At 38.5% G+C, this 24,017-nt stretch overlaps 1 protein-coding gene across 2 annotated transcripts in view; it reads right to left on the minus strand.

Annotated features, from left to right (window-relative positions):
* Window positions 1–12,628: 12,628 nt before the first annotated feature.
* LOC115213138 (ribosome biogenesis protein bop1-B) overlaps window positions 12,629–24,017 on the minus strand; it is a 50,488-nt gene continuing 39,099 nt past the window's right edge. Inside the window, exons 19-20 of one of the 2 annotated variants that reach the window (XM_029782075.2) lie at window positions 21,562–21,669; window positions 12,629–12,871 (exon numbers count right to left, since the gene is read on the minus strand). In XM_029782075.2, the coding sequence (XP_029637935.1) occupies window positions 12,718–12,871; window positions 21,562–21,669 (262 nt within the window). In that variant the 3' untranslated portion in view covers window positions 12,629–12,717. The remainder of the gene's footprint in view (window positions 12,872–21,561; window positions 21,670–24,017) is intronic. The other variant, XM_036501904.1, reaches the window with a different exon arrangement.

A 24,017-nucleotide genomic window follows, 5' to 3' on the forward strand; every position in this document is an offset into this window, starting at 1 on the left:
CACAAGTTCCAGCCGCATTTTGTGATGGGCCTTTCATTATGCAGCGGTTTTCATCCATACTCATCACATGACCACACCAGTGTAGTCCCCTCTCTTGTGCACTATATCAGATGCCTCTTTTGCCCAATATTTCTCTCAGCACATTTACACATTGTCATACATATACACTGACATTGCACACCCAGCAGAGCATGCTGGCTTCATTATTTTCAAGCTTTCCCATGTCCTCTGCATTGATAGATCAGGTTTCACTACCATGTAGCATAGCTACATATAATCTGCCTTTCACTCTAAGGGAGAAGCTCTTTGTTATCAACAAAGATAATTTCACACCAAATTTCCCCAGCTGATTCCTATTCTAGGGTTTTTTAACTTGAAGGGTTTTTTAACTGAAGAAATCAACTCCAGGACATTCTTTGTAAGCCTAGTACTTATTTTATTGGTCTCTTTGCCAAACTGTTAAGTTATGAAGAAGGTGAACACACCAACATCAGTTGTCAAGTGATGGTTGGGTGACAAATACAGACACAAAGGCACACACACATAAATATATATATATATATATACAATGAGCTTCTTTCAGTTTCCATCTACCAAATCCACTCACAAGGCTTTGGTTGGCCTGAGGCTATAGTAGAAGACAATTGCCTAAGGTACCATGCAGTGGGACTGAACCCAAAACCATGAGGTTGAAGCAAGCAACTTCCAATACACCTGTGTCTTAGGTCAAAAAAACTATCTACTACCTCTAAGGGTCCACCTGAGCATTTGAGGAAATCTATTTCCTGGATGTTCTTAGTGTTTATTGTTGCTGCATATCTACCACACACAGAGTCTACTTTCTCTGTTGACCTTCCTGTGCTTCCATTGCACCTCTTTTATGTCCACAGCTTGCATTGGGTAAACAGTATGGAATTTCTACCTATCAAGCAGGGACATTTCCTGAAAGGGATTAGTAATTTATCTGCTTTCCTGCTTACTCAGACTTAGGTTTTTGCTAAGTTAACTTTGTCCTTTAATTTCTCTATAGAATCAGCTGTAAGAACAAGGACATCAGAGGAGCTTCCATGCGTAATCAGTAACCCTCTCAGACCTGAATCCTTATGTCTAACTTTACCCTCTACCTGGGCAAAAATGTAAATAGTTGTATACAGAGCTCAGAGTAATGATTGCAGGTAAGCTAATGGACAGAATCACAAAAAAATTCAGGAGAATGACAATAATAGGTTTTGGTTTGCAAGATTCTTTATGTGAGTTTGTGTGTTGAAGTATATTTTGTTGTGTCTGGGGAGGGTCATTCTCTTTTTGTGCCTTATTATTCAACACACTCACTGGTTCAGTTTCCACTCATTTACTTCTTTATTTTTACAAAAATTTTCATTGCATCTTGCATTGATTCTGTCCGTTATCCAAGCTGCATTCTTTTTGTTTATTTGTGCACGTGTATGCATGTGTGTGTGCATGTATGTATGTGTGTATGTATGTATTCTGCATATTCATGTGTTTGTGTGTCTTATGTGTGTTTGCATATGTGTGTGTGCATACCTCTGTCTCCTAGTGTGTGCATGTTTGAGTGTGTCTGTGTATGGATTTTTGTGACTATGTATGTGTGTCTGTTATGTTTGGATGTGTGTCTCCATATATGTCCTTGCGTGATGTGTGAATGTGAGTATATGGTCATGTATTTCAGTTTTCATTTGCATATGTATGTGTGCTTGTCTGTTCATATTACCTATCTATCTGTTTATATTCATATCCATTTACCTACATATATATGCATATACATATATACATATATATATATATATATATATATATACATATATATATATACATGTATATATATATTATAATGGAATAATTACTATGAAACATTGTGTAGAATATATTGTATAAAGGATTGTGGGCAAGGTCAAAACAATATGAAGTAAATCACAATGTTGCTGATGTGTGCACATTGGCAACATTTGTGTTTTTCTTGAAAATAGGGTCATAACCCCGAAATATTGAATACAAGGTAAGTCTACATTAATTCACATATTTGTTTTCTTGTGATTCACCTTGCATTTACCACGCACTGTTTTGGCCTAACCCATGATCCTTTATACATTATATATATATATATAATATATATATATATAATATATATATACATGTATATATATATTATAATGGAATAATTACTATGAAACATTGTGTAGAATATATTGTATAAAGGATTGTGGGCAAGGTCAAAACAATATGAAGTAAATCACAATGTTGCTGATGTGTGCACATTGGCAACATTTGTGTTTTTCTTGAAAATAGGGTCATAACCCCGAAATATTGAATACAAGGTAAGTCTACATTAATTCACATATTTGTTTTCTTGTGATTCACCTTGCATTTACCACGCACTGTTTTGGCCTAACCCATGATCCTTTATACATTATATATATATATATATATATATATATATATATACACACACACAAGTACAGACACATACATACATCTACATAACAGCCCACTAACTATTCAACATCATCCTCATCATCATCTTCATCATCGTTTAACATCCGTTTTCCATGCTAGCATGGGTTGGACGGTTTGACCGGGGTCTGGGAAGCCAGGAGGCTGCACCAGGCTCCAGTATGATCTGGCAGTGTTTCTACAGCTAGATGCCCTTCCTAATGTGTAGTGGGTGCCTTTTACATGCCACCGGCACAGGTGCCAGGCGAGGCTGGTAATGGCCACAATTGGTTGGTGCTTTTTACGTGCCACTGGCATGGAAGCCAGTCAAGGAGGCGCTGGCAATGGCCACGTACAGATGGTGCTTTTAACGTGCCGCTGGCACAGGTATCACTACTACAATTTCTATTTGATTTTTTGATGTTGATGTACTTAGCTCAATAGGCCTCCTCAAGCACAGCAGGCCGTCCTGCGATCCAAGACACTTTGGAAGGACTGGGGAACAGCCATGAACTCACATTATTTGTCGGGTCTTCACAGTCACAGCATATCTCCAGAGGTCTCGGTCTTTCGTCATTGCTTCTGTGAGACCCGACATTCGAAGGTCATGTTTGACCACCTCATCCCATGTCTTCCTGGGTCTACCTCTCCCCCGGATTCCTTCAACTGTTTGGGAGTGGCACTTCTTCACACATCTCTCCTCATCCATCCGTAGTACATGACCATACCAGTGCAGATGTCTCTCTTTCATGCCAAGGTATAAAATATAATTCAAGGTATAAAATACTACAAATCACTAAACATACTTCAATATCCTAGAAATTCATTTGTCCATGATTTTCTTATCAAATACTCTTTGAAGAAATTGAGAGGAGAATTGTTTCCATCAATCTATCTAATAAAGCTATTAATTAATATACTATCTTAATTTATATCATCTTCATTTATCAAATGCTTAACCTTACCAAAAATGCTTTTACCAGTCACAGTGGCATCATCATCATCATCATCCTTATTACCATCATCATCATCACCATCATTATCTTCATTGGTTTAATGGCCAAGTAAATAAGCACTATTGACTAATCCTGTTCACATCCTCAGATCTGTAAACAATTCTACACAATGGCTTCCTTCTTTTTGTCCAGGTTTGGCCTCAGCCATTGTAAAGCAAAGTTAGCTCCTTATGTCAGTTTATTTAAATACTATAAATATGATAGCTTATATGAGTCTATGAACTTGCAAAAGAGAGCCGTACATTTAATTTATGAAAATGTACCAATAGACTGAAATGTCTATATACTGTTTCATATCACTTCAAAAAAAAAAAAAAGAAAAGAAAATTAAAGAAAAGAAATGTAAAAGAACTATATGCTATTATTACTAATGAAGACTTTTGCAAAATTATCTTACAAATATCCTCAGCATATATACTCTTTGTATAAATGATATTATATAAAATGATTTTTAAAAATACTTTAGAAATATAAACAGATACAAAACAAGATTAAAGTATCACTGATATCATGAGAAAAAAATGTATTTTGCTATTTAGTTTTGAATTATTTTTGTGGCTTCTATTTTATCAAATTACATCACTTGAAAGAGAATAATTTCGATGGTTCTTCTTTCTATCACTCTTTGATTCTAAAGATATTTATCCTATTTCATCAAATATAAAATTTTTACTCTTTGATTCATGTACATTGAGCTAAGTCTGCTAAAGCTAGACATCAGTTCATTATTTCACAAAGCACCACATCTGAATATATTGATTTTATCATTATTTTTCTTTATTTTCCAAATCTAAACAATTTGTGAAAAATTACCACTGTATATATATGTATATATATAATAATAAATATTAGGGAATAAATCCAAATTTACAGGGAAAAATTAGATTTAGGATTGAATCCAATTTTATAGTAAAATATTATATTATATTAAATTAGAGACAAAACCACTATTATGCAAATCAAACAAAGACTTAAGCCAATACATAAAATAATTTATATAATTAAATTTAATTATATAAATTATTTTATGTATTGGCTTAAGTCTTTCTTTGTTTGATTTGCATAATAGTGGTTTTGTCTCTAATTTAATATAATATGTATATATATATATATATATATATATATATAAACTGTGGGTATAGGGATATGGCTACCTACTATGTATATTTCCAATTTAGTACTGGGGATGTTTCATTTATGTGGACATACTCCTGTATTTGTCTAAGAGTTGGGTCTTTCAGGTGCTTGGATAAAATGTGGAGGTCAAGTTAATCCAGGTTGCCTCCATGTTGGTAGAGTATGGAGGACTGTTTTTTATCGTCATATTGTCTCAAATGTTCATTCAGTCTTTCTGCAATGCTCCATGATGCCTTCCCTATATATTTCATGTTTGTGTCTTTACAAGCACCTTATGCAGTAGACTACATTTCGAGTTCTACAGTTAATCCTGCATACCATGCAGTTATCATTGGTGCATGTGGTATTCTCAAAGAAGTACATCCTACATAGTTGTGATCTGATGGAGCTCCCTGGCATTTCAACGATCTTAACGTTAAGTTTGGCCTCCCTCAAAGCTCTCCTAAATCTACGGGCTAGTTCTCCATTGGCTGTGGCATCTACAAACATCACTCCTTGATAATTGTCTGTCTTGTACCATGTGTTCACCCTGTTTGCTTTGTCACAAGTTCTTTCTATCCTATTCCAGTCTTTGTACATTTAGGGCAGGTAGCACTGGTTTCATTACATATGATGTTATCTAACTTCTTTCTAGCATCCCTGTATACTCGAATCCTATCTTTCTGATCATATCCAGAGATTTGCATGTGGTGCATGAAGTTCTGCACATGTTCCTTTGTTTCACAGGGTTTGCATAGTGGGGAGACATTGTTCATTATCCTAAGTCTGATATCAATATTTGATTTTCATGTTGTGTGACAAAGCTGAGGTCTTGTGAACATTGTATTTCAAAGCGATGGGTTTCATGTTATAGGAGTGGAGGAGCTGCATTCTGTTGTTCAAAGTCTCTAACCAAAGTTCAGTATCAAGGACGGGGTGTCTATTGTTAAGGTGCCTAGTGGGATAATCTATAGTTACCTTGATACTTTGGAAGATGGAGTTAGCTACATGCTGGAGGCTCTCCATTATGTTCCTCAAGGTTTCTGCATTACCATTACTAGAGTTGGTCTTAACTAGAATATTAATGTCATCTACATACCTACAGTAAAGTAAAAGAGTTGTGGACTGTTCTGCTAAGGATTGTTTAAGTTTTCTGCCCCATCAGGTGATGAAGAGTTTGGCCACATCTCCAGCTACACTGGCACCAATGGCTGCACTTTGAACCTGCATGTATAGTTTCCTGTTAAACTTTACTATGTGGTTACTCTTTTACTTGTTTCAGTCATTTTACTTCAGCCATGCTGGAGCACTGCCTTTAGTTGAGCAAACTGACCCCAGGACTTATTCTTTGTAAGCCTAGTACTTATTCAAATTGGTCTCTTTTGCTTAACTGCTAACTTACGGGGATGTAAACACACCAGCATCGGTTGTCAAGCAATGTTGGAGGGGGACAAACACACACACACACACATATATATATATACGAGGAGCTTCTTTCAGTTTCCGTCTACCAAATCCACTCACAAGGCATTGGTCGGCCCAAGGCTATAGTAGAAGACACTTGCCCAAGGTGCCACGCAGTAGGACTGAACCTGGACCCATGTGGTTCATAAGCAAGCTACTTACTACACAGTCACTCCTGTGCCTATTCTTCAAGATGATTCTTATGTTAGCCCCTATTGCATGTGCAATCATTCTTTTCACCTGATTGTTGTTCTCGGGATCTAGAGTGGGCATGGTCCAGCCACTCCAGCGCTTTTCTTCACTGCTGAGGTGATGGTGGGTGGTCTTCCCCTCTGTGACTTGGTGGAGCAGAATCTACTAAGGCCATGGTTGATAGATAGTTACTGTCATAGCTTAGTTTAAGGAGGAGGCACAGTTCCCTCACGTTGACTTCACTCTCATAGATAGTCTCAATGCATTTTTCCACCGCAAAATCTATGTCTATAGATGGGTAGAGTGAAATTACATCCATACTATCCACTAAACAACCTGTGAGGTCATTGGAGTGGTTGCAACTACTGATTCTACTGGGGAGATACTCCATGCTCACAGACATCTGGGGACATTTCTGAGTGGTTATAACACATGTGAGAGGAAGTAGCATAGTCTATAATTGCTGGAGATATTCACTCTACAAACTGGTCGGGTCGGGGGCCCCATAATGGGGTTTACATAGGGTTTATGGTCTTTACACAATTTGTATAACGTAGGAACATTGTAGAACACTTGGAAATAATGTGCAGCCCGTTTCTTGGGTTGGAGTATGTTGCACCACATTCTCATGTGTACATTGAGGAGTTTTTCCACTCTTTCATGTTCCTGGGGTGCAACTTCCCTCATGCTACTGATATGTTGTTGCATGATCTGGACATAATTCTGTGGGCTGTAAATTGAGTCTGCCAGACTTGTCTGTAGGGAGGCACAGTAATTCCATATTTCTAATTCGCTGTTTCAGTTTTTGTAGGCCTTTGGCAACAGATGAACTGAGTTGGTGGATCTCCCCCTCATTATGTTTTTTAGTGATTTTGTTGTACTGGTCTAAGATGTGTCGGAGTCTATTTCTAGCTAAGGAGATCTTTACTACACTGTCAATCTGAGGTGGGAAACATACCCTTTTGTTGAAGGTCAAGTCTATCGGGTAAATCCTTGTCATGTCATATGATTTATTGTTAGGGTTGTAGAAGACAGAGTGTAGGGTGTTATTATCGTTGTGGTTGTTTTTATAGTTGCTAGTGGTGGTGGTAGTGCTTATGTTGTATCCGTTGTTGTTATTGTTGTGGGTAATGTTGATGTTGGTGGTAGTGGTGTGAATGATGTTGGTATTGTTGTTATTCTAGTTAAGACCAATTCTAGGAAAGTGTTGGGTCCATTCTCTATTTGTGCCTTATTTAACACACTCACCATTTCAGTTTCCACTCATTTACTTCTTTATTTTTTCTAAAAATTTTCGTTACATCTTGCAACCTTTTCAATAGTCGTTGACTCTGTCTGTTTAAGGTTGTGAGCTGGCAGAATCGTTAGCATGTCAGGCAAAATGCTTAGCAGTATTTCGTCTGCCGTTACGTTCTGAGTTTAAATTCCGCCAAGGTCGACTTTGCCTTTCATCCTTTCAGGGTCGATAAATTAAATACCAGTTGCACACTGGGGTTGATATAATCGATTTAATTTGTTTGTCCCCTTGTGGGTAGTAAAGAAATAGATATTTCGTCTGTCCTTACATTCTGAGTTCAAACTCCACCGAGGTCGACTTTGCCTATCATCCTTTCGGGGGTTGATAAATTAAGTACCAACTGTGTACTGGGGTCGATCGAATCGACTGGCCTTCTCTCCCCAAATTTCAGCCCTTGTGCCTAGAGTAGAAAAGTGCTGGGTCCATCACAAAATCCATTTTCTTTCAATTAAAAACAAAAGTAAACAGGTATAGGGGACACTACTAACAAAGAGTCATATACATAATGACTACAAAGCTGCAACATGATCAGTTGACTATTTTTGGCATTTTATCTTCTTTTTCTATTTGTGTTGTTCATTACTGCTTTAACTGGAATCCTGTAGAGATTACATTTAGGCTACTCCTGCTATACCAGGAACACAGCGCAATAGGATTAAACTTTTCTGTCATGACCTGTAGGGCTATAATAAATAAATGGGGGGCTAAAAACCGAGCCCTGGTGACCTGCTTGCACACTAAGTTCCTTACTATTTTCATTGTTGATTCTCACCTTACTGACAGTATCCCTGTACACGGCTTGAATGGCTCTCACTAGCCATTTTACTCCTAGCTTTCACTGACCACTGGATTTGAGAATGAGGGACAGTGTCAAAAGCTTGCTTCTTCTGCCATTGCCTTATTAGGAAGACAGCATCAGTAGTGTTTCTTTCTGGTACATAACCAAACTGCATCTCATCTAGGTTAACTCTCTTCCTAATTAGTTGAGGTATAACCTTTTCTGTAACTTTCATTACCTGGTCCAGCGACCGCAGGAAAAGCATTTAGCCAAAAGTAAATTGATGAATTTTGTATTTGTCAACATGGAGAAAGCCTTCGACACTGTCACTCACTCTCACATCCAGCAGCCACTGTGGAAGTTAGTAGATAAATTGGCTAGTACAGGGATGCTGTCATTAAGATGAGCGTTAACAATGAACATAGTAAGAAATTTAGTTGAGTAAGACCCTTTCTGTAACTTTCATGACCTGGACAAGAAATTAAATACCTTTGCCATTACTTCTTAGGCATTCTGTTATCTTTGTAGAAGCTGACTATAATGCTGCTACACCAGTCATTGTGTATAGTACTTTTCTGGACAACCTGATCAACCATACAGATGACTAGGCTGTATCCCACTCCACCAGATATTTTAAGGACTTTGGCAGTTATTCCTGATGTACCAAGGGCTTTCCCAGTCTTCATATTTTCAATTGCTTTGTCTATCATACTGCTGTCAACCCAGATAGCTGATCCCTGTTGAGTCTACATTAGGAAGACTCACCTTCATCCTTACATTCTCCACATTTAGCAGTTTCCATTAGTAGAAGCTTTCTTTTCAGAATCACTAAATGCATACACACTTCTATTCTACATCACAATTTCCTTTGAAAACACTGTCTCCCAATCTGGAATACCTCATTCTTCAAAGAATTTTATTCGCATAAACATCATCCTGATACAAATGTGAATATTTTCTTGTAAGGCATGAAATTTTTAAAAGGCAATCAAGAGTTTGGAATTGCTTTACTAGGTGTCCAGACCTTTCATGTGCTAAATGCTGCTAACATTTTCAAAGGAAGTGAAAAGTTAGCATGTGCCACATGTGTTTTGAGTTAAGAATGCAAGAAAGTATTTAGAGATATTTTAATGAGTTGATTGTATCAGCTGTGAAGTGTGAACCAGACTCTTGAAAAAGACAAAACAATGTTACAGTGAGAGAGAGGGGGGGGGGTTCTTTTAATGCTTGGTGTGTATAGGGAGCTTTTCAAGGATGCTGTCCCACAAATTCGAAGTATAAATAAAACACATACACTGTGTGTTGCTTTCAATTCGTAATTACACTGAATGGTTGTTGAAAGGAAAGCAACCCTAAGTGCTTTCTTGTTTTGTGCCTTCTCTATTTCTACAATGTACACCATCATTATTCCCAACTATCGTCATTTTCTTGATTTGTTGTGACCTTGCTTTCTCTATTTCTATTCCATCATGTCTCTACCTATCACCATCTCCTTTCTCTCAACATCTTATCCAGATCCTTTTCCTTCAACTTCCATTCTGATATCACTATATTCTTTTCACTCCTGCTTACTCAACAGTTACACATTTTCTCCACCTTTCTTGCACTTGTAGGACTAATATCCAAACTTCTAAATTTTCATTTTCTCCTCCCACATCACTTTGGTTAATTTTATTTTGTACTTTTTTAATCATAAAAGACTTCAAACATTGTCACTGCTTTCCAAATCCTGCTGCATTTCACATAGAATCTTTGTTTCTCGAAAGTTGTCTTGGTGTATAAGTTGACCTACCTTTTTTGGCTGTAAATTTTAGTCTGAAAAATTCAACTTGTATGCCAGGAAATATGATGTGCATAATTTCTTTTTTGTCTAGTCTATAACAAAACACCTATGAGCTAATAGTAAAATACCAGCCAGGGTCGTTGCCAATGCTACTGGACTGGCTCTTGTGCAGGTGGCACGTAAAAAACACCATTTGAGCGTGGCCATTGCCAGTACTGCCTGACTGGTCCTCGTGCCGGTGGCACGTAAAAGAACCCATTGCACTCTCGGAGTGGTTAGCATTAGGAAGGGCATCCAGCTGTAGAAACTCTGCCAGATCAAGATTGGAGCCTGGTGTAGTCACCTGGGTCACCAGTACTCAGTCAAATTGCCCAACCTACGCTAGCATGGAAAGCGGACGTTAAACAACAATGATGATGATGATTTATACATTTTAACTCTGAAAGGAAATATCCAAATAACTCAGACAAAGCTTAGTTACATCCTTTTTTTGTCATCATTTATCACCATCATCACACTTGCTGGCAATAGATAAAGACTCTAATATTTTTATTTCAAGCTTGTCTTTTGCATTCTCTATATTGTCTAAGGCTCAACATCTAGAAATTTCATCTCAATGGTAATTACCCAAATCTCTAATGGTTATTTAACTGTTAGCAGATAGAAGTTCGTCAATCAGTTATTCATGGAAGTCACTATAACATTCATGATAAAACTATTTCTCAATTAATGTGAGATTTTGTAGTCACAGTTTCACTATGCTTCAAAGTCCACAGCATACTATAGTTCCGATAAGTATTAACTGGAGCATGAAGCGAACATGGTCCATTGGATGGGTAATGTCAGTGTGCATGTACAACAGAGTATAAATGACTGAAAAAGAACTGGGTATAAGGGGCACCAGATATAGCATGCAAGGGAGAAGACTGTACTGGTATGCTCATGTGATGCATATGGATAAGGACAGTAGCATAAAAAAAGTGACAATCTCTAATTGTAAAGGGAACTTGTGTCAGGGATAGACCCAGGAAGATGTGGAATGAAGTGGTGAGAAATGATCTGCAGAGGTTGAACTTCAGAGAGATGACAAAAGACCAAGACTTTTGGTGATTTGCTGTATTAGAGAAGACATGTCAAGCTAAGTAAAATCATGACCATACATACAGGCAAGTCCTGTGCAGCCATACTTCCATTTCCCTCACACATACAATTGTCCTCTGGCAAAACTCCCCTATAACCCATCTTCCCAACAAAACCAACCACCCACTCTCCCTCATGTACCTATCAGCACACTCTCTCTGTCTTTACATATCTGCCAGGCCCACCTCCCAGCCACTCCAATTCCTTTCATCATCACTTGCTATCTCTAAATATCTCTCCTCACACTCTTACTACTTATATTCTCCACCACTGTTCCTTCTGGGTATGCCTTTTTTTCTAACTTCCCTCTCCTTCTTTATACTACTGGGGTAGCCAAGTATCTCCTCTGTAGTAAGACAGCTATCCTTGTTCCTCTATAATAGTCCAACATCTTGCTTGGCTCATAGGCTTTTCTCTCATTTTCACTCTCGCTGCTGAGAGGTCCATGTCTTGCAAGCTACTTGGTAACCCTGCAAGAGCTGGAAAAGCACCCATGCTGATGCTATGTAAAAAAGAACCTGTGCTAGTGTAACATAAAAAGCACCCTGTACAATCTGTAAAATGGTTGAAATTAAGAACATCCAGCAGTAGAAACCATTCCAAAACAAACAATTGGAGCTTGGTGCAACCCTCTGGTTTGCCAGTTCATCTCAAGACTGTCCAACCCATGCCAGCATGGAGAATGAACATTAGATGGTGATGATGAGGATTTAGATAATGGTTATTTTCAGAGTTGAAAGTGTAATATTGATTAATTAATACTTTTTGGCTTAAAATTTCAGTCCTACTGCATGGCACCATGACACTCTTTACTGTCACTTTAGACTGACTAATGCCTTGTCAGTGAATTCAGGAGAGAGAGGGAGAGAGAGAGAGAATGTGTGCATGTGCAGCTGTCTGAATCTTCTCATTTCACTTGTCATGGTGTAGACATAGCAGGACTGATGTTAATATTCTGACTGGTTGCTCTGTGATTTTGGAAACCAGGTGAGGGCTGGCAACAAGAGAAAATTCTGTCCCAAAATCAATTCCCCATCAAATCTTGCTAGCAAAAAAAAAAAAAAAAAAAAAAAAAACCCTAGCATTGATTCTGACATTACCAGGCCCAAAGCCAGATCCACTCTCTCACATCTACCCTACAATGTCATTCTACAAATAAACTACTACTTCATGACTAATTTTAAATATGCATTACATTTGTCTTAATGCTAAGGGGTTAAACAAACAAACTATACAAAGTATGTTAGCATCAACTTAAGCATTAAGTTTGTTAATCAGTTCACTATCAACTCATTATTAGTGAGCCATTAGTGAAATTCATGGACATCATTTCAGTGATGCATCTACAGTTGTACTTATGATGAACTTGTTTGTAAACTACAACAATAGAATTATTTAGGGTGTTATGAGTAGTTTTATTATGGAGATTGCTGCATAAGTGTAAAGATGAAAAATATATCTATGTAGAAAGTAATTCTCTTTAAGTGTACAAACGAATGTAGCCATCGGCACCTGAAGAAAAGAGCCAGGGTTGCGTTGGGTGGAACTGGCAGTCCAATACTCCAAGGCCATTCACTGAGTCATGACCATGTAGAACTTTAACAGGTACAAGAAGTGGATTCTGTAGAAGATCACTATAAAAAAAGAAAGAAAAAGAAATGCAATTAAATAAAACAATTAGTAAATGTTTTCTTTCAAATGGAAAGCCACATAAAAATATCAGTATTAACATTAATTTCATGTTATGCACCCTTGATCGTTGACGTCTTTCACGAACAAAGCATCATCAGCTACTTGATTAAATATTAACTGTTCTACTCAATTTCCAAAGTTTCTAGATGGTGTGTAATTTTTGTTGCAGAATATTCCCTACGAATTATATTCAACCTCATATTTTTAAGCGTTGATCGTAACCCTGTAGGGCTATAATATTATCTATATCGCCATATTGTCAACATGGCTTCCTGTCTTTTTCAATTCCTCCTTTGCTTTCAGGGCCATCCCGTGTTATTCCATTCCCCAGAATTCCTTACAAAATACTCTCTCTCCCTCTCATTTAAATTATGTTCTACTCAATTTCCAAAGTTTCTAGATGGTGTGTAATTTTTGTTGCAGAATATTCCCTACAAATTATATTCATCCTCGTTGCTCCTTCGAGTGCGCCCGCCCTCCCACCCCCTCCACCAATACCGGAAGTTTCTACCTCTGTCTTGACTCCCCCACCCCGTGTATACATCCACTCGCACCCCTATGTCGGTTTTATTTGATCATATAGAGCAAAAACGGTGAAACGTATGCAGGTTGTAGTCTCACCCCCTCCACCAACACCAGAAGTTTCTACGCCTGTCTTACTTGACTACCCCCTCCGCACCCCTATGTAGGGTTTATTTGATCATATAGCGCAAAAACTGTGAAATGTATGCATGTTGTAGTCTAGTGTTTCAGTATGAAATCTGCCAAATGCAAGCTTTCTTTTCAGGTACATGACACGGCTGTCTCTCATCCCAGGGTCTCAGAGGCCCACACCTCCCACACCCTCAGTGTTGGCATATTGAAAGGTAGGTCTGGAGAGATTGTTGAGCTGCTTGAACGGAGACGTGTGGATTTATGCTGCATCCAGGAAGTAAGGTGGAGAGGAGGTTCCGCTAGGCTCCTTACAGGCAAGGAACACAGGTACAAGATTTTCTGGGCTGGGAACATTGACGGGGTCGGGGGCGTGGGTATACTTCTTGCGGAGAAATGGGTAGATAAGGTAATCGAGGTAGTCAGAGTAAGTGATAGAGTACTTAAGATTAGATTAGTGCTTCACCATAGGTCAGCTACCATCATCTCGGCATATGCCCCTCAACCAGGGCTACCGGAAGGACAGCAAGACCAATTCTACGACACCCTATTGCGGACTACCTCATTGACAAATGACAGTGACCTTCTCTTTGTGGCAGGTGATTTCAACGGACATGTTGGACGGCATGTCGGGGGCTTCCATGGCGTTCATGGAGGCTACGGTTTTGGCTCTCGAAATGAGGAGGGAACCAGGCTGCTGGAGGTCTGCGATGCAAATGACCTTATGGTTTGCAATACCAACTTCAGGAAACCCACCTCTCACCTACCGTTCTGGCAGACACACTAGTCAGATTGACTACATCCTCGCCAGAAAGAGGGAAAGGGGGCTGCTTATAAATGCCAAAACCTTTCCAGGCGAAGAATGTACTCCTCAACATAGATTAGTAGTTAGCGACATCAGGATCAGAGCTAAATGGTTGCCCAGAAGAAGACCAGCTTGGAGGAGAAGGGTCTGGAAGCTTAAAGATCCTGCAAATGGACAGAGATTTAGAGACATACTACTCGAAGCCTTTGACGAAATAGAAGAGGATATAGCTTCACTTAATGTGGAAGACAACTGGAGATTTCTACGGGACAATCTGCTGACAGCCACTGACCAGATCTGTGGATGGAGCAAAGTACCATCTCGACCCAGAGTAACGTGGTGGTGGAACAATGTGGTTGACAGGGCTATTAGACAAAAGAAACAGGCTTGGAGGGACTGGAAGAACGGTGGTAGCAGGGAATTGTATCAGACAGCCAGAAGGGAAGCTAGGAGACAGGTTTATTTAGCCAGAGGGGAAGCGGATAAGAAAAAATTTGCCAATGTTCTGCGCCGTGAGGATGAAAGACTTGAGGTATTTCGTGCTGCAAGACAGTGTGTGAGAGAGAATCGTGATGTGGTAGGAGAGAAATGTGTCCGCATGGATGATGGTTCACTTGCGCTAAATGAGGATGCAAAGAGAGAGGTTTGGAGATGCCACTATGAAAGGTTGCTGAATAAAGAAAATGAATGAGATAAAGAGAGTCTGCCAAATGTCAACCCAACAGAGGGTCCAGCCATCCAAGTTGACAATTCTTTGATAGTTAAAGCAATTAGAAGCATGAAGACAGGGAAAGCCCCAGGCCCATCAGGAATTACTGCAGAGATGCTCAAAATATCTGGCAGTGTCGGCTATAACCTAGTCACCCTTTTAGTTAACCAGGTGATACACAAAGGAGTCATACCCAATGACTGGTGTAGCAGCATACTAGTCAACTGCTACAAAGGTAAAGGAGACGCCCTAGATACAAATAATTACAGAGGTATCAAGCTGTTGGATCAGGTAATGAAGGTTACAGAGAGGGTCATAGCCCAACTGATTAGGGAGAGAGTCAACTTGGACGAGATGCAGTTTGGTTTCATGCCAGGGAAAAGCACCACTGATGCCATATTTCTGGTGAGATAGCTGCAGGAGAAATACCTAGCCAAAGATAAGCCGCTGTACCTGGCTTTCGTTAACATGGAGAAAACCTTTGACAGGGTCCCCAGATCCCTTATCTGGTGGTCAATGAGGAAACTAGGGATAGATGAATGGCTGGTGAGGGCTGTGCAAGCCATGTACAGGGATGCCGTAAGTAAGGTTAGGGTTGGCAACATGTACACAGAAGAATTCAAAATGGAGGTAGGGGTCCACCAGGGTTCAGTACTCAGCCCCCTCCTATTTATCATAGTCCTCCAGGCAATTATGGAGGAATTCAAGACAGGTTGCCCCTGGGAGCTCCTATATGCTGACGACCTTGCTCTAATTGCTGAGTCACTATCAGAACTGGAGGAGAAGTTCCAGGTGTGGAAGGAGGGTCTAGAATCGAGGGGCCTCAGAGTCAACCTAGCTAAAACCAAAGTAGTAATAAGTAGGAAGGTAGACAATCCACAAATGTCTTCAGGAAGATGGTCCTGCTCGATCTGTAGAAAAGGTGTAGGTAGAAACTCTATAAGATGTACCCAGTGTAAGCTATGGACACATAAGAGGTGCAGCAATGTCAAAGGAAGGCTAACTGGGAAGATAGTTTTTGTATGTGGAAGATGCTTGGGAGCATTAACCTCTGAAAATCTGCAGAAAACAACTTCCATCACTTTCCAGGGGAAAAAACTAGAAGTAGTTGATAGCTTCCGCTATCTTGGTGACCAAGTCAGTAGTGGGGGTAGGTGTGCTGAAAGTGTAACGGCTAGAGTAAGTATAGCCTGGGCAAAGTTTAGGGAGCTCTTACCTCTGCTGGTGACTAAAAGGCCTCTCGCTCAGAGTAAAAGGCAGACTATATGATGCATGTGTTCGAACAGCCATGCTACATGGCAGTGAAACATAGGCCGTGACTGCTGAGGACATGCGTAAGCTCGCGAGAAATGAAGCCAGTATGCTCCGATGGATGTGTAATGTCAGTGTGCATGCTCGACAGAGCGTTAGTACCCTGAGAGAAATGTTGGACCTAAGGAGCATCAGTTGTGGTGTACAAGAGAGACGATTGCGCTGGTATGGTCATGTGGCGAGAATGGATGAAGGTAGGTGTGTGAAAAAGTGCCAATCCCTAGCAGTGGAGGGAACCCGTGGAAGAGGTAGACCCAGGAAAACTTGGGACGAGGTGGTGAAGCACGACCTTCGAACTTTAGGTCTCACTGAGGAAATGACCAGCACTGAGGAAATTTGCTGTGCGTGAAAAGACCAGGCAGGATAAGTGAGTCCAGCCCACTTATGCATGCCTTTCCTCCCTTGGACACACAAAGACCTGTTGAGGCAAGCGAAGTCATTATCGAACCTCATTTGACGACAGGCACCTATGCCAACCCCACTTTGCTTGCGAAGACCTGTTGGGGCAAGTGAAATTGGAATCGAAATTGAACCAATCCTATGACTGGCACCCGACAGATGCCAAGACCCCTGGACTGGAGATACGTAAAAAGCACTATCCGAATCGTGTCCGAAGCCAGTGCCGCCTCGACTGGCTTCCGTGCAGGTGGCACGTAAAATGCACCAATCCAACCGTGGCCAATGCCAGCCTCGCCTGGCACCAGTGCAGGTGGCATGTAAAAAGCACCCACTACACTCACGGAGTGGTTGGCGTTAGGAAGGGCATCCAGCTGTAGAAACATTGCCAGATAAGACCGGAGCCTGGTGCAGCCTTCTGGCTTCCCAGATCCCCAGTCGAACCGTCCAACCCATGCTAGCATGGAGAACGGACGTTAAACGATGATGATACATCTTGATTTTTTAAAAAAATTTATATTAGGCACCCTTACACAGACAAGATATTGTGTTTTGACTGCCACGTAAAAAGCACCCAGTACACTCAGTCAAATGGGAGAGCATCCATCTGTAGAAAGCAAGCCAAAACAGACTATGGAACCCGGCGCAGTTCCTGCCAAGCTCTCCAACTAATGCCAGCATGGCAAACAGATGTTAAATGATGGTGAGGTAGATAGATAATTGCCTACCTCTAACCATATGTCATTCACCTAACCCTCTTACGAATTTATGTGATCCTATGTCCCTATACGTCTTATTTGTTTTTCTGTCCTCATCCCCTCACATTCACTTGTTTGTACATTGAAGGGATGCCCTGGCACCCAATCTCCATCTTCTCTTCTTTCCAGTGGGGGAAGTCATGTATCTTTTCTATAACAAGAGACTTGTTTCTTTCTTTCTTTTAACTTATCACCTGGCACAAAACCACCTCCCTCAATACTACTCTCTACCTCAATCAAAGGGTTTTGTCTTGCATGCTACTTGGCAACCTTGCTAGTGCTGGTGATATGAAAAAGGCACCCAGGACACTCTGTAAAGTGGGTTGGTGTTAGGAAAGGCAGGTTTTTCTGAGGCTGTCATAAATTTTTAAATTTTAAAATCAAGGGAAATTTTTCAAATTTGATATATTGATGTAATTTTTCACACTGAATCCGATTTTGTTATTCATTTGTTCCATATAAATTTTAGAAAGATGATACAGAGGTTTAAAGTTTGATAAGTTTTACCCAATCAGAAAACAGGAATTGGAAGCTGGCATTTTCTATGTGACAGCTGTCTCTCACAAAATGAAAGCAAAAACATTATGTCAACAATGTATTAACACACAAAATGAAAGCGAAATCTTACAATGACAAAGAAGTTTAAGAGATTTTTTTATAAAGTTGAAGAAGCCCTTAGTAATGCAGAGATCGTTCTTCTAATTTTAAATGTATGACATTCACGCGTGTGTGTGTGTCTGTGTGTGTGTATGTATCATCACCATCATCATTGTTTAACATATGCATTCCACGCTGGCATGAACTGGATGGTTTGATTGACTGGCAAGCCAAGAGGCTGCACCAGGCCCCAATCTGATCTGGCAAGGTCTCTACAGCTGGATGCTCTTCCTAACACCAACAACTCTGAGTGTAGTGGGTGCTTTTTACATGCCACCAGTACAGGCAGCACTGGCAACAACCATGCTTGAATGGTGCTTTTTACATACTGCCGACACAGTCCAGTGGGACTAGCATTTACCACACTCAAATGGTGCTTTTTACGTGCCACCAGCATCGGTGCCAGTTAGGCGGTACTAGCATCGGCCACAATAATATATGTCTATCTTATATATTAAAAGACAAGTTGTCCGTCTGTGTATTGTGTGAACCACTTCTACTCCCACAATTTTCAACCAAATTTCAAATTTGACATGTGTGCTCTCTTTGACTTAGGATGCGTTTTCTTATAATTTTTTCCTCGAAATTCCACACTCCTAACATAGACTACTCTTAATTCACCTGGGATTTGAACCCACCACATCTATGCAATGGTATGTGTACAATTTTTGGCACTTCTTTAGAAGAACACCTCTCCAAGAAAATGATGCCTAATTTCTAAAAAAATTATCAAAATGGGAAATATATCCAAAATAAATCAAGTCTGTAAAAAGCTACTGAGATCATCTATTTTTAAATATTTTATACTAAAAAATAAAACCTGGAAAACGAGCACTCGTGAATATAAACAAATATGTTGGAAGATACAAGGGCTGGTAACTTGCATCAGATATTATTAATGATACGAAGGGCCCCGACAATAACGTTTGTAAATTCTTGATTGTTTTTAATCAGATTTTTTACTGCGCACACTGGGATGGATTAGCGTAGCATGCGCTGCTACCACGTAACAGCTATTCCCAAGTACTTGTTCAGTGGTAGCAGGACGTGCTAGAAATACTAGCCAAATCGGTTAATGTTTGCAAGTACACCTGCACATCAACCCCCACCACTTTTCTTATATATATATATATATATATACACATTATATCCTCTGGCCCACCAAAGCCTTGTAAGTGGATTTCGTACACGGAAACTGAAAAAACACTGTCATATATGTGTTTATTAGTGTGTGTGTGATTTTGTACTCCCACCATTGCTTTATAATCAATGTTGGTGTGTCTACATACCTATAACTTAGCGGTTCGGCAAAAAGGGATGGTTAGAATAATTAGTAGGTGGTGCTCCAGCATGGCCACAGTCACATGACTTGTATGTCTGCATGTGTGCATCACTAAAACTCAAGAACTACCCAACTGATTTCATTCAAATTTTACACATGCCTTACTAAGGGCCCATGCAGTGTCAAGGACCAAAAAAATTTTCATCTTCTTGCCTAATGTGAGCCTGGAGCAATCTCTTATCTCTTACACTATTTCAGTATTACGTGTCAAAAGTGAAACAATAACATCTCTATTGTAATGTGAGATAATACTTTCAGTTTTAATAGTGAAACTATTAATACTTTCACTACGTGTGTGTGTATCGTTTAGCGTCCGCTTTCCATATATATATATATATGTTAGTTTCATTTCTATTACTTTCACTATGATATATTTATGTATGTATGCATGTATAAATGGTTCAAAATGTTACTTACTTTTTACTCAACCTGATATATATATATATGTTAGTTTCATTTCTATTACTTTCACTATGATATATTTATGTATGTATGCATGTATAAATGGTTCAAAATGTTACTTACTTTTTACTCAACCTGATATATATATATATGTATATATATCGGGTTGAATAAAAAGTAACGTTTTGAACCATGAAGAATTTGTACCAGATTTTTGCAGAGTTTTGAATCTTTTTAAATATTTTTTTTTGCAATTGTCTGATAATACACACATAGACTTACCCAAATGCATCAATAAATTAACAGTGATATTTTTTTCACCTTTGTTACAATCATCTAAAATGGAACCGTTAAAATGCAATACTAAAGCAATTTTGCTATTCAACTTCAAATATGGATGTAAAGCAGCTGAAACTGCTCGCAATATCAAGAAAACGTTTGGTGAGGAAATGACCAGTGAGTGATCAGCTCAAAAATGATGTAAACAATTTTGCAGTGGAGACCTGAGCCTTGAAGATCATGAGTGTAGTAGACGCACATTTGTCATCAATGACAATCAATTAAAAATCATTATTGAGAAAGATCCACGTAAAACCACTCTAGAACTAGCAAAAGAACTTCAAGTTAGCCAGAAAACTGCCTGCAACCATTTGCATGCAATCGGAAAATCAAAAAAGCTCAACAAATGAGTACCACATGATTTGAATGAAAATTTTTTTAAATGTGCAGATATGAAACTTGCTCATTGCTTCTTCTCCGTAACTAGACCAATACATTTCTCAACCGTATTGTAACTTGCAATGAAAAGTGAATTCTGAACAATAATAAATAATGTTTTTCGCAGTGATTGGACCAAAATGAAGCAACGAAAATATTCCCTAAACCTGAGCTCTTCAAAAAGAAGGTTATGGTGACTACTTGGTGGTGTACTGCTGGGCTCATTCACTCTAACTTCTTAAAACCCCAAAAAAACCATCACTGTAGAAACATATTGCCATACAACTGTCAAAATGAACAAAAAACTGCTATTCCTCCATCCCAGACTGGTCAACAGAAGAAGGCTAATTATTTTTCATGACAATGCTTGATGTCACTTTTCACTAATGATGCTCCAGAAGTTCAGGGAACTTGGCTAAGAAGTTCTTCCCCAACCAGCTTATTCCCCAGACCTTTCTCCTACCGACTACTACTTTTTCAAGCACCTCGGTGGTTTCCTGCAAGAGAAGGAGTTCAAAAATCAAACCAATGCTGAAAGTGCATTCAAAGAGTTCATCAGCTCAAGAATTCCAGATTTTTATGTTACTGGAATAAACAAACTTGTAACTCATTTGCAAAAATGTGTTGATTGTAATGGTACTTATATTGATGAATAAAATTTCCACATTGTTGAAATATATTGTGATGAATTTCATGTTTCAAAACGTTGCTTACGTTTTACTCAGACTGATAAAGGTATGTGTGAGATATATATATATATATATACATACACACACACACACATACATATAATTAATAATATCAGGGTAATAAAATTTTTTAGCAATTTTTACTAAAACTAAAAAGTATAAAGTAATAAAAAAAAAAGAAAAACTGTCACTTACTTATAAACTCTTCCATGGCAGACAATGAGAGAGCAATCATCTGATGCTGATGCAAATAGTGGATATGTGTTATGGTAGCAGACTTGACGAATTGCTTTTTTGTGATGTCTATTAAAGAATAAAATCAAAGAGTAGAATAAAGAAAAATACTAAAATTCTATTGAAATACATATACAATCATTGATCATTTGGATTGAGAAAATTGGCAGCAATATTTAGTTATGGTTTTCATGTTCAATTCCTGCCAAGATGAACTTCGCTTTTCATCCTTTCTAAACTGATCAACAAAAGTACCAGTCAAGTACTGGTTTGATATAGTCGTCTCCTCATATGTGAATTCCTATGCCAATATTGCAAATAATGATTATGGTTGATTCAGTAAAATGAAATTATCAAAGTTTAAAAAAAATATGAATACTCTAATATATTCCAAATAGGTTTATTCCTTTCAACATTCTTATGCTTCTTAAATGAAAATCACAGCATTTACTGTTTCAGTTAAACAGCTAACAAAAAGCAAACCATGAACAATTGTGCTATTTTAAAACAATGCCAGCAGCAGCCCTGAAGTGGAGATATAGTATACAGGAAACATTTCAATCTCTTCTCCTTTAATGTTAAAAACTTATGACACAATGTGCAAAAGTAAAATACATTAACTACTTTAAAAGAAAAAGTTATTTTTATACATATATTACATACAATACACATATCTACTATCTGTAATATAAAGTATACAGTATATTGACTATTGGGTCATCCCATAAATAATGCAGGTTTTTTTCAACTGCATGAACTAAAAGTCAGAGGAAGATGGGATAAACTACCTGTATCAACTTGCTATAAAAGCAAGTAGTGATTTTACCTTGTCTTTATTCTTAGTGCCAGTTTTTAAGACTGCAGTTTGATTTTAACAGTTAGTTTTTCAAAGCTATAATGGAAGTGACACAGGAACATATTCGGCATATTTTGCTTTATGAGTTTAATAATGACTACAAACATAGTGGAAAGTGCGAGGAATATTAATGTAGTATATGGGGTTCCAGAAATTCCTAGAAGACAAGTCTCATCCTGGAAGATCTGTAGAGTTCAACAAGGACACCCTGCAAACCCTGGTGGAACAAAATTCCATTATAACTGTTGAATTAGCAGAAAAGCTAGGATTTGGTCACTGAACTAGTCATTCAAGGCAGCGCTAGAAGAAAAATGACCATCTTTGGTTTCAAGACGAAATGTGTTCTTCCATCAGGATAATGCTTGACCACATACAGTGTGAATGACTTTTCAAAGGCTGGAGCAGTTTGAATGGGAAACGATACCCCACCCACAATATTCGGTGGACATTGCCCCATCTGATAATCATTTATACCACAGTCTTCAAAATCATTTGGGCAGATAAAATATGAATTCTGTAGACGAGGTCAGAACAGTACTGGAGGAGTACTTTTTGTCACAGACAAATGAATTTTGGAAGATGGTCCTTGCAAGTCTACCAGATAGATAGAAGAGCACTGCAGAAAACGAAGGAGAGTATATTTTAGATTAAAATAAAACTTTGTTATCTTAATTTTGAAAAATAAAACACATTATTTATGAGATGACCCAATATATCAGTATATAAGCTGAATCAGCTGTAGATAACTCAAAATTTCATAGGCATAGAAATGCACCTTACATTTTCAGACACACAAAGTTAGAGTAAAGAGGATCTAAAGACGGTTTAGAGATGAGAACGTATGGTGGGCATTTCATTGGTCTATTCAGATCACATGAATAAACAAATAAAATAGTAACAACAAATATTTATGTATGTGCTACCATGTGGTAGAGGAAATACTCTAGACGTGTCAGGTAGTTGATGACTTACAGTGAATCCTTGTTAAGGTAGCTAGCAGATAAAGTGAAAATCTAAGCCAAGAGTGTTGACTGTCATTGACGCAAGTGTTGTAGGGTGGTATGTTCTTAGTGTGCTAGGTGAGTGCTGCTCACCCACCAAAATTGACAAATTCATCATGATTAAGCTTACTCATAATAACATCAATAAAGCTAATTTTTCTATACCTTGTTGTAAAATATTGCAGCTAACACTGAGCACTTCATAATTAAGTGTATATGTATTTGGCTAATGATAGCATAATGGAAAAGTATCAAACATAATACTGAAGATAGCAAGATTTTACATCGTTTATTATTCACTTTCACAAATCCTTCTAAGAAATGTAGCCTTTCTCCCTAGCACTTCACATTACCCCACTCATTAAGCTCTATCTGAATTCATTCACCCACTCAACTCCTTGTTTTATGTATCTATATTCAGCTTGTTGCCTAACTTTTTCACTTGGTTTATGGCAGGGCTTTATAAGTGTTTAACTCTAGGTCCTGAGAAGCATCTAAGAAGTCAACTTTATGAGGTTTGTAGGAACCGTGATTCTAAGCCTCCAGCCCATCAGGAATAA

The sequence above is a fragment of the Octopus sinensis genome, linkage group LG1 (genome assembly GCF_006345805.1).
Source record: "Octopus sinensis linkage group LG1, ASM634580v1, whole genome shotgun sequence".
Lineage (NCBI taxonomy): Eukaryota > Metazoa > Mollusca > Cephalopoda > Octopoda > Octopodidae > Octopus > Octopus sinensis.